The 12,356-nt window shown below is 46.5% G+C and overlaps 1 protein-coding gene across 1 annotated transcript; it reads left to right on the top strand.

Moving 5' to 3' along the window:
• Nucleotides 1–1,182: 1,182 nt before the first annotated feature.
• On the top strand, nt 1,183–10,145 carry LOC139421637 (immunoglobulin lambda-1 light chain-like). Its single transcript, XM_071172705.1, has 5 exons — nt 1,183–1,222; nt 1,318–1,648; nt 7,978–8,015; nt 8,876–9,817; nt 9,931–10,145. The coding sequence occupies exons 1-4, from the start codon at nt 1,183–1,185 to the stop codon at nt 9,199–9,201; spliced, it is 735 nt and encodes a 244-aa protein (XP_071028806.1). The 3' UTR covers nt 9,202–9,817; nt 9,931–10,145.
• The last annotated feature ends 2,211 nt before the right edge of the window (nt 10,146–12,356 follow it).

Raw genomic sequence — 12,356 nt, 5'->3', positions numbered from 1 at the left:
TACAAGGTTTAGGGACCCTCCTTCCTCTGTTCCTCATGAACCCTTGTCCTGTTCCATTTTCTCTCTCTGTGTCCTCATCTTGTTCTTCACATCTGTCCTCGTTGGTGCCCTCACTCTAAGTCTGGTCTTGTTCACATTGGGGAGAATCCTAACTAGCAGTTCAGTCACATTTTCACTTAGTCTCCCATTGGCATCATTGGTATCAATGCATGACTAAGTAAAGATTCACCTTAATTAGAAGTTAGGATTCACACCATTCTGCCTCAGTGATCAGAATAGAGTCTGAAGTTCTGTCAAAGTCCACCAGAGGAGGATGTAGGACCACCAATAATGACTGAGGAAAGATCTACATGTACTTTACAACAGGAACAGCTGTCTGTAGACCACTGGTTTCAGTCCCACCCAAAGACCAGCTGGTGGATTCATATCTACTATCTTTAGTTAGGAGAGTCACTCACCAGGGACGTGTTCTAGCTCTGACACTGAGTTACAGGCTGTGTGTTGCTCCCTTCTCCCCCAGGACACACCTGCTCCCCCTCCTCCTCTCCTTATTTATAGCTTCATGTAAATGAAGGGGTTGTTTTATCTCCTCTCAGAACTGTGTGAGGGGAGGGGGGAGTTAGGGGGGTTTGCAGGTGACCAGAGGAGTGGACTGAAACTGAAAATGTTTCCCAAATGGCACTATATTCCCTTTATAGTGCACTACTTTTGACAAAGGCCCATTAGGTTCTGGTCAACAGTAGTGCACTATAAGGGGAATAGGGAGACATCCTGAGTACCTCATCATTATGTTGGTCTTGTGTAGATCTACTGTAGGATATTAAACTACAGACATGGTTTGATGGAGGTAGAATATGAGTCCGTGAACAAGACAGGATCTCATGTAGATCAATGATCATACTAGTCTCTCATATTCTGGTTACTTTGATCATTCAGAAAAATTACAGTGAAAAATAATAATAACATTCAACAATGAGAGTAGCTGGTGGTAGGTTGATTGCAGAGGCCCCGCCCTCTAGTTATCCATGGCTTGGTGATAGGTTAACTGTAGAGAACCCTCCCCCTGATCCTCCCTGTCTGTCTCCTTATAGGTGGGTCCTGCAGCCTCTCCTCTCCTCACACTCCAACCCTGCTCATCTCTCAGCTGGACAGTAAGGGCCGTTCACACCACACACTGACAACATGCTGGGGACACTCTGCACTCTCATCACTGCTCTAACATGTAAGTTTCCATTAACGTTGATATTTTTACCTTTGAATCATGCCTTATATATAGTTACATATACATGCCTCATGGTGAGTGTGATGTGTCAACAGGTGTTCATGGTGTCATTGTGTTGACCCAGAAGCCATCTGTCCAGACCAAAACCACAGGAGAGGAGGTCACTATGGACTGTAACATTGGCAGATTTGATGGAAACTATGTTCATTGGTATAAACAGGTTCCTGGTGGGGTTCCTCAGTATGTTCTGAGCTTTATCTACGGTGACAGTTCTTCTGAATATTATGGACCAGGTTTCTCCTCTAGTCGGTTCAACTATAAATCCACCTCAGACTTAGATTATCAGTTCATCATTAAACAGGTAGAGGCAGGAGACTCAGCAGTGTATTACTGTCAGACATATGATGATTCTGCTGAAGAGTTCGTATCACAGTGATTTACACAATGACAAAAACCTCTGACTGCAACACTTCTGCTTTTTGACTGAGAGGGACAAGCCTTTAATCAGACGTGTCAGTTCAAGTGAATCTGTTATGCACGTGAGTGAGGACCCAAAAGCGGTTTAACAAAAACAGAGTCCTTTAATGTCAAAACACAGGTAAGACATAGATCCTCTTCAAATGTATATGATGGCAAAGTAAACAACCCGCAGAGAGGGCGACAAATGAAACATAAAGTCCTTCTGAAGATCACAGAAGAGTTCCCCTTCTAGCAGCAGAGGAGAATAGCTGGGTAGAGTCCCCTTCTAGCAGCAGAGGAGATTAGCTGGGTTGTAGAGGACAGAGGTACCTGATCACACGTAGCCTCAGATGAACAGGCAGATTCCGACAGGACAGGACAAGGTTGAAGCAAACGAGACGATAGTTTGGTTCTGGCATGAGAAACTCAAACGAGAATCTGACAAAGACAGAAGCAGGAACAGAGAGAGAAATAGAGACCTAATCAGAGGGAAAAAAGGGAACAGGTGGGAAAAGGGTGAACGAGGTAGTTAGAGAAGATGAGGAACAGCTGGGGGAAAGAGGGGAAGAGAAGGTAACCTAATACGACCAGCAGAGGGAGACGGAGTGAAGAGAAAGAACAGGAACAAGACATAATATGACAATACATGACAGTACCCCCCCACTCACCGAGCGCCTCCTGGCGCACTCGAGGAGGAAACCTGGCGGCAACGGAGGAAATCATCGATCAGCGAACGGTCCAGCACGTCCCGAGAGGGAACCCAACTCCTTTCCTCAGGACCGTACCCCTCCCAATCCACTAGGTACTGATGACAACGGCCCCGAGGACGCATGTCCAAAATCTTACGGACCCTGTAGATAGGTGCGCCCTCGACAAGGATGGGGGGGGGGGGGGGGGGGAAGACGAGCGGGGGCGCGAAGAACGGGCTTAACACAGGAGACATGGAAGACCGGGTGGACGCGACGAAGATATCGCGGAAGAAGAAGTCGCACTGCGACAGGATTAATGATCTGAGAAATACGGAACGGACCAATGAACCGCGGGGTCAACTTGCGAGAAGCTGTCTTAAGGGGAAGGTTCTGAGTGGAGAGCCAAACTCTCTGACCGCAACAATATCTAGGACTCTTAGTTCTACGCTTATTAGCGGCTCTCACAGTCTGCGCCCTATAACGGCAAAGTGCAGACCTGACCCTCTTCCAGGTGCGCTCGCAACGTTGGACAAAAGCCTGAGCGGAGGGGACGCTGGACTCGACGAACTGAGACGAGAACAGCGGAGGCTGGTACCCGAGGCTACTCTGAAAAGGAGATAGCCCGGTCGCAGACGAAGGAAGCGAGTTGTGGGCGTATTCTGCCCAGGGGAGCTGTTCTGACCAAGACGCAGGGTTACGAAAAGAAAGACTGCGTAAGATGCGACCAATAGTCTGATTGGCCCGTTCTGCTTGACCGTTAGACTGGGGGTGAAAGCCGGAAGAGAGACTGACGGAAGCCCCAATCAAACGGCAAAACTCCCTCCAAAATTGAGACGTGAATTGCGGACCCCTGTCCGAAACGACGTCTGACGAAAGGCCATGAATTCTGAAAACATTCTCGATGATGATTTGTGCCGTTTCTTTAGCAGAAGGAAGCTTAGCAAGGGGAATAAAATGAGCCGCCTTAGAGAACCTATCGACAACCGTAATAATAACAGTCTTCCCCGCTGACGAAGGCAGTCCGGTGATAAAATCTAAGGCGATGTGAGACCACGGTCGAGAGGGAATGGGAAGCGGTCTGAGACGGCCGGCAGGAGGGGAGTTACCGGACTTAGTCTGCGCGCAGACCGAACAAGCAGCCACGAAACGATGCGTGTCATGCTCCCGGCTGGGCCACCAAAAACGCTGGCGAATGGAAGCAAGCGTACCCCGAACGCCGGGGTGGCCGGCTAACTTGGCAGAGTGAGCCCACTGAAGAACGGCCAGACGAGTAGGAACGGGAACGAAAAGAAGGTTCCTAGGACAAGCGCGCGGCGACGGAGTGTGAGTGAGTGCTTGCTTTACCTGCCTCTCAATTCCCCAGACAGTCAACCCGACAACACGCCCCTCAGGGAGAATCCCCTCGGGGTCAGTGGAGGCTACTGAAGAACTGAAGAGACGAGATAAAGCATCAGGCTTGGTGTTCTTAGAGCCCGGACGATAAGAAATCACGAACTCGAAACGAGCGAAAAACAGCGCCCAACGAGCCTGACGCGCATTAAGTCGTTTGGCAGAACGGATGTACTCAAGGTTCCTATGGTCCGTCCAAACGACAAAAGGAACGGTCGCCCCCTCCAACCACTGTCGCCATTCGCCTAGGGCTAAGCGGATGGCGAGCAGTTCGCGGTTTCCCACATCATAGTTACGTTCCGACGGCGACAGGCGATGAGAAAAATACGCGCAAGGGTGGACCTTGTCGTCAGAGAGGGAGCGCTGAGAAAGAATGGCTCCCACGCCCACCTCTGACGCGTCAACCTCGACAACGAACTGTCTAGAGACGTCAGGTGTAACAAGGATAGGTGCGGATGTAAAACGATTCTTGAGGAGATCAAAAGCTCCCTGGGCGGAAACGGACCACTTAAAGCACGTCTTGACAGAAGTAAGGGCTGTGAGAGGAGCTGCCACCTGACCGAAATTACGGATGAAACGACGATAGAAATTCGCGAAGCCGAGAAAGCGCTGCAGCTCGACGCGTGACTTAGGGACGGGCCAATCAATGACGGCTTGGACCTTAGCGGGATCCATCTTAATGCCTTCAGCGGAAATAACAGAACCGAGAAATGTGACGGAGGAGGCATGAAAAGTGCACTTCTCAGCCTTCACAAAAAGACAATTCTCTAAAAGGCGCTGGAGGACACGTCGAACGTGCTGAACATGAATCTGGAGTGACGGTGAAAAAATCTGGATATCGTCAAGGTAAACGAAAACAAAGATGTTCAGCATGTCTCTCAGGACGTCATTGACTAATGCCTGAAAGACAGCTGGAGCGTTAGCGAGGCCGAAAGGAAGAACCCGGTATTCAAAGTGCCCTAACGGAGTGTTAAACGCCGTCTTCCACTCGTCCCCCTCCCTGATGCGCACGAGATGGTAAGCGTTACGAAGGTCCAACTTAGTGAAAAACCTGGCTCCCTGCAGGATCTCGAAGGCTGAAGACATAAGAGGAAGCGGATAACGGTTCTTCACTGTTATGTCATTCAGCCCTCGATAATCTATGCAGGGGCGCAGGGACCCGTCCTTCTTCTTAACAAAAAAAAACCCTGTTCCGGCGGGAGAGGAGGAGGGGACTATGGTACCGGCGTCAAGAGCTACAGACAAATAATCTTCGAGAGCCTTACGTTCGGGAGCCGACAGAGAGTATAGTCTACCCCGGGGGGGAGTGGTTCCCGGAAGGAGATCAATACTACAATCATACGACCGGTGTGGAGGAAGAGAGGTGGCCCTGGACCGACTGAACACTGTGCGCAGATCGTGATATTCCTCCGGCACCCCTGTCAAATCACCAGGCTCCTCCTGTGAAGAAGAGACAGAGGAAACAGGAGGGATAGCAGACATTAAACATTTCACATGACAAGAGACGTTCCAGGAGAGGATAGAATTACTAGACCAATTAATAGAAGGATTATGACAAACTAGCCAGGGATGGCCCAAAACAACTGGTGTAAAAGGTGAACGAAAAATTAAAAAAGAAAGGGTTTCGCTATGATTACCAGAGACAGTGAGGGTTAAAGGTAGCGTCTCACGCTGAATCCTGGGGAGAGGACTACCATCCAAAGCGAACAAGGCCGTGGGCTCCCTTAACTGTCTGAGAGGAATGTCATGTTCCCGAGCCCAGGTCTCGTCCATAAAACAGCCCTCCGCCCCAGAGTCTATCAAGGCACTGCAGGAAGCTGACGAACCGGTCCAGCGTAGATGGACCGACAAGGTAGTGCAGGATCTTGAAGGAGAGACCAGAGTAGTGGCGCTCACCAGTAGCCCTCCGCTTACTGATGAGCTCTGGCTTTTACTGGACATGAAGTGACAAAATGACCAGCGGAACCGCAATAGAGACATAGGCGGTTGGTGATTCTCCGTTCCCTCTCCTTAGTCGAGATGCGGATACCCCCTGCATAGGCTCAGCACCCGAGCCGGCGGAGGAAGATGGTAGTGATGCGGAGAGGGGGGCAACGGAGAACGCGAGCTCCTTTCCACGAGCTCGGTGACGAAGATCAACCCGTCGCTCTATGCGAATAGCGAGTTCAATCAAGGAATCCACGCTGGAAGGAACCTCCCGGGAGAGAATCTCATCCTTTACCTCCGCGCGGAGACCCTCCAGAAAACGAGCGAGCAAAGCCGGCTCGTTCCAGTCACTGGAGGCAGCAAGAGTGCGAAACTCAATAGAGTAATCTGTTATGGATCGATTACCTTGACATAGGGAAGACAGGACCCTGGAAGCTTCCTCCCCAAAAACAGAACGATCAAAAACCCGTATCATCTCCTCCTTAAAGTCCTGATACTGGTTAGTACACTCAGCCCTCGCCTCCCAGATTGCCGTGCCCCACTCACGAGCCCGTCCAGTAAGGAGAGATATGACGTAGGCGATACGAGCTGTGCTCCTGGAGTAAGTGTTGGGCTGGAGAGAAAACACAATATCACACTGGGTGAGGAACGAGCGGCATTCCGTGGGCTCCCCAGAGTAACACGGCGGGTTATTGATTCTGGGCTCCGGAGATTCGAAAGCCCTGGAAGTGGCCGGTGGATCGAGGCGGAGATGGTGAATCTGTTCTGTGAGGTTGGAGACTTGGGTGGCCAGGGTCTCAACGGCATGTCGAGCAGCAGACAATTCCTGCTCGTGTCTGCCTAGCATCGCTCCCTGGATCTCGACGGCTGAGTGGAGAGGATCCGAAGTCGCTGGGTCCATTCTTGGTCAGATTCTTCTGTTATGCACGTGAGTGAGGACCCAAAAGCGGTTTAACAAAAACAGAGTCCTTTAATGTCAAAACACAGGTAAGACATAGATCCTCTTCAAATGTATATGATGGCAAAGTAAACAACCCGCAGAGAGGGCGACAAATGAAACATAAAGTCCTTCTGAAGATCACAGAAGAGTTCCCCTTCTAGCAGCAGAGGAGAATAGCTGGGTAGAGTCCCCTTCTAGCAGCAGAGGAGATTAGCTGGGTTGTAGAGGACAGAGGTACCTGATCACACGTAGCCTCAGATGAACAGGCAGATTCCGACAGGACAGGACAAGGTTGAAGCAAACGAGACGATAGTTTGGTTCTGGCATGAGAAACTCAAACGAGAATCTGACAAAGACAGAAGCAGGAACAGAGAGAGAAATAGAGACCTAATCAGAGGGAAAAAAGGGAACAGGTGGGAAAAGGGTGAACGAGGTAGTTAGAGAAGATGAGGAACAGCTGGGGGAAAGAGGGGAAGAGAAGGTAACCTAATACGACCAGCAGAGGGAGACGGAGTGAAGAGAAAGAACAGGAACAAGACATAATATGACAATACATGACAGAATCAGTGATTTTTGATTACAATGAGATAAAGGATCATTCAAAGACATTGTCTGATCATCATCATCACCATCATCATCATCATCATCAAGTCAACACTGCATCGTATGGATAGTGCTTTAACTTCAAAAGGACCAGACACCAACAGCAGAATATGATGCTATTATGTATACTGTTACTTCATAGAGAGAAACTCTAGAAAAGCCTGAGATGTTTGTAGAGAGAGTGAAGCTCTGTCTGAATGGGATGTTTCAGTTCCTGTCCTCTCAGTAGTGAGAGTGAAGCTCTGTCTGAATGGGATGTTTCAGTTCCTGTCCTCTCAGTAGAGAGAGTGAAGCTCTGTCTGAATGGGATGTTTCAGTTACTGTCCTCTCAGTAGTGAGAGTGAAGCTCTGTCTGAATGGGATGTTTCAGTTCCTGTCCTCTCAGTAGTGAGAGTGAAGCTCTGTCTGAATGGGATGTTTCAGTTCCTGTCCTCTCAGTAGAGAGAGTGAAGCTCTGTCTGAATGGGATGTTTCAGTTCCTGTCCTCTCAGTAGAGAAAGTGAAGCTCTGTCTGAATGGGATGGTTCAGTTCCTGTCCTCTCAGTAGTGAGAGTGAAGCTCTGTCTGAATGGGATGGTTCAGTTCCTGTCCTCTCAGTAGAGAGAGTGAAGCTCTGTCTGGATGGGATGTTTCAGTTTCTGTCCTCTCAGTAGAGAGTGAAGCTCTGTCTGAATGGGATGTTTCAGTTCCTGTCCTCTCAGTAGAGAGAGAGGAGGTTATTGTACGGCTGTGTAAACAAACTGAATCACTGTGGTATTCGGACAAGGAACCAAGCTCATTGTTACTGGTGAGTTCCCTTTATTTAACCTGATATTTTTGTATTCAAGGTTTTTTGTAAAACGTAATAGTTAATAGAGTTACATATTGAACATTATATTCTTCTTTCATATTTATTTAGTGTAAATAACCTACTTTGTGGACTGATTATCAAGAGTCATGAACACCATGTGACATCTTCATAACCTACAGTACATCTGTAGTTGTTGATTTCACATTTAAACTTAAAAAACATGATGGACTATTTGACCATGTAGGTTACTGCTGTCACTTGACAACAATACTCCTTTATAATGTCTCATACAATAATCATCTATTTACTCAGAGGTAGATTTGGATGTGAAGTCAACATAAAGTTGTATCAACCTTTAAGGTATTGGTCCCACGTTATATTAAATAATGATAAAACCATGTATATGGTAGTTACACAATGTTGCTACATGATTCATTACATTGCAGGCTACTACATTACAGTTGGTAACTCTGTTTCCTGGGTGACTAGTAGTAGGACATATGTTTGATTGTATTCAGCACATCTGACTACTTGATTATGTTTAAACATAGAGATCTGAACTCATTATCCACTTGCACAGAAATCTGCTTCACCTCTGAAAAGTCACACGTGGAGAGTTACTTAGAAAGTTTAAAACTAAGACCAGGTACAAACAGAGATTTGTGAGTAACATGTAAAGATAGAATTACATGGTTTTAGTGCCTTTTAATTTATGAGGCCAGAATGTTAATTGTTTGTAGCCTTTGAGAAAACGTTGTATTTTTAATTCTACCGTATAATCACACAACCCCGTTTCATTCTACTAACTTATCAAATGATTTTGCGTAATATTTATTCTGCTCATTCCATTGGTCCAGACTCTACCCTCCCTCCGCCTGTCTTGACCATCCTCCCTCCGTCCAGCGATGAGTTGAAGTCCAGCAAAGTCACTCTGGTGTGTCTGGCCAGTCAGATGGCCATGGGCTACGCCGATGTCAGCTGGACAGCTGGAGGGAATCCGGTCACCGGCGGCATCGCTACGAGTGGCCCGGTGCCGCAAGCCGACAAGACGTTTCAACTCAGCAGCTGTCTGACCGTTGACACGTCAGAATGGAACCAGGACAAAGTGTTCTCGTGTAAAGTCACCGCGGGATCCAAGTTCGCAGAGAAAGACATCAAGAAGTCTGAATGCAGCACTGAATAGCCTGAGAACCATTGTAATGTCTATTTGATTTTCTACATCACTTTTCAAGTTATTGTTAACGCATTAAAATGTTTAACCTGCATATTTACATTATGTTCCATAAAAGATAAATAGCTAATCATACTGATATCATAGGCTATATGATAAGTAGACTTGTTATATTTGAAATGGGTTGTTTAGCAGATGATTAATAGAGGAATAGTTAGAGCTTTGCTGTATTGTGGATATTCAATAAAGAACATTCTGAAGAACAAGTGTTTGTATTAGAGCATGTTGATGAACATCAGTGTTAGCAGCTCTACATGAGGGGGAGTTTAACTGATCTCAAATAGAGCATTCTGCTCTCTGACTTTAGTCCAGATCCAGAAATAGTTGATCTAGATATCCAGGATGTAGGGCAGGTTTACTGTAATGTTAATGAATAACCAGAGATGGACCACACGTTTAGTTTATATTAAAACTTCACAATATTGAGAACCTTCATTAGTATGATATGATTGTTTTATAAACTGGGTTGTTCGAGCCCTGAATGCTGATTGGCTGACAGCCGTGGTATACTGTATCAGACCGCATACCAAAACATTTATGTGTACTGCTTTAGTTACGTTGGTAACCAGTTTATAATCGCAATAAGGCACCCCTGGGGTTTGTGGTATATGACCGATATACTACGGCTAAGGGCTGTATCCAGGCACTCCGCAATTCGTCGTAAATAAGAATAGCCCTTAGCTGTGGTATATCGGCCATATACCATACCCCCCCAGGACCTTATTGCGTAATTATTAGACCATTCTGAAAGTACTTCTTTAATTATCATCCATATCTATCTGAAAAAAACTGTTGATTTGTAAAGAATCATGTGATTGGGGATCGCAATATTTCCTGTACAATATTTGCTTGTACTATTTCACTGTATGATGAATTAAAACAACAGTACAATAACATGATATATTCAATATATTCATATTATATAGTTACAATATTCAAAGGTGTTTTAAACTTGCATCTTACTACGATGTACAATACCATTTTAGTCATTAATACTTTGCCGGCATGTGGAAAGAGAAGAGAGAAACATATTGTAATATGCTGCCACCTTGTGGCTCAAACAGCTGTTTTTCAACAGTGTATACTGAGGGAATAAATCATTAGGAACATTGCTCTTTCCATGACACAGACTGACCAGGTGAATCCAGGTGAAAGCTATGATGTCTTATTGATGTCACCTGTTAAATCAACTTCAATCAGCGTAGATGAAGGGGAGGAGACAGAATAAAGATGGATTTTCAAGTTGAGATAATTGAGGCATGGCTTGTTCATGAGTATATTTGCCAGCAGGCAGAAAGAGGAAAGAGTTGTATTTCAACAGTATATTTGTAAAGTAGTCCTGTAGTACCTTACTCTGTATTTTCACTATTTACTAGGGTATTCGTGTATTCGTATTGAACCGTTCGGTACAGGGTCCCCGGTGCACAGGGTCCGGTACGCACTGTGAACCCAACAATACATTCATCATATATTATAGCTAGGAATATAGCTGAGAGGTCGAGAACAGAGCTGAGAGGTCGTCGTAGCAGCAATTAGCTTATGAAGGAATTAGCAATTGGCTAAATGCAAAGGAGCAACATGGCAAGCATTGGTGAGCCAGGGCAACAATATCCAGCTGACTCCGGTAGGGCTAAAGAAATCAACGCAGCGACAGCAAAATTCCTAGCGGCAGAGGGTTGAGAGATACCTTGAGCAGAAAGCTGCGGTGTTTTCTACACTGACTGATCAACCTGTGAGGAAGAATGTCAAAGATATTGTGACTTTGTCTGAAAATGCCATAAGACTTGCAGAGGTGCAAACCTCTCAAAACACAACACTGATATGCACTGAGAGCATCCCATCAGTTTCCATGGTCCTGCCGATGACAACAATGATCCTGGAATCAATGGTGGCATGATGAAGATGAACCCGCAGTAAGGGATGTGAAGACTGCTATCAGAGTTAACCCGGAGCCTAGACATGCTGACCCTGGTGTCCAAGACTTCTCACACAAGAGCAGCGCTTTGGACCCCCGGTTCAAGTCCCTGATGCTGCTGCTCGTCTGAGAAATGAACTCACAGCAGAGATGGTGACCAATATACAACAGGTATTGTATTTATTTTGTTAATGTGACATCTAAGATTTTATTCATTAGTGATTTAACAATGAATTATAAAGTATTAATTGTAATTTTCATAATAGTATCTGATGTATATTTCCAGCAACAAATCATATTTTTAAAGCCACTTCAGAGAGAGTAATGTTCATGTAATTTAATTCTGCAGGGTCAAGCCACAGATGCCACAGGAGCCAACCCCTCTCCAGAGATCATTGACTAAGGCCTAGGGACCCTCCTTCCTCTAGTCCCTGTGGATCCTGAACCCGTGCTGTTTTCTCGGTCTGGAGTCCTCATCTGTACCCTTATCTGTGCCCTTGGTGGTGCCCTCACCTCTCCTCTTAACGGTTCCCTCATCTCTGCCCTCAGTGCCATCCTCAGCGGAGGCCGGGGAGTGACCCTCCGTATGGGGCGTTGAGGAGGGGTCCACACAGGGGGCCGGGGGAGTTTCCCAGCCTGCAGGTCATCTACGAAGCCCTCCACCCTGTCGAACTTGGAGCTGAGCCTTCCCAGCTCATCCTTTAGAGAGTTGAACTGCTTGTAGAGATCCCCCAGGGCCTCAGACAGGGGCTGAATTCTGGAGAGAGAGAGGGCATGAGAGAGAAGTCGTGTCACTGAATTGTTACCCACGAGGCAAAAACTGGTTGAATCAAAGTGGTTTCCACGTCATTTCAACCCCAAAAACCTATGTGATGACGTTGAATCAATGTGGAGAACTGATTGGTTTAGAAAAACGTTATTAGAACAAATTCTTATTTTCAATGACGGCCTAGGAACAGTGGGTTTTCTGCCTTGTTCAGGGTCAGAACAACAGATTTTTACCTTGTCAGCTCAAGGATTCGATCTTCCAACCTTTCGGTTACTAGTTCAACACTCTAACCACTAGGCTTCCTGACGCCATGCTTGGCCCACGAAGGCAAAGGTAACTGAACTAAATGACTAAATGGCCCTGCATCACTCACCTCTGTCCTCATGAGGAGCTTTGACAGACTAGTCAAGGATCAATCTCAGT

The sequence above is a fragment of the Oncorhynchus clarkii genome, chromosome 12 (genome assembly GCF_045791955.1).
Source record: "Oncorhynchus clarkii lewisi isolate Uvic-CL-2024 chromosome 12, UVic_Ocla_1.0, whole genome shotgun sequence".
NCBI lineage: Eukaryota > Metazoa > Chordata > Actinopteri > Salmoniformes > Salmonidae > Oncorhynchus > Oncorhynchus clarkii.
Note: the sequence above shows the minus strand (reverse complement) of the source record. Positions and strands in the feature narration are given on the sequence as shown.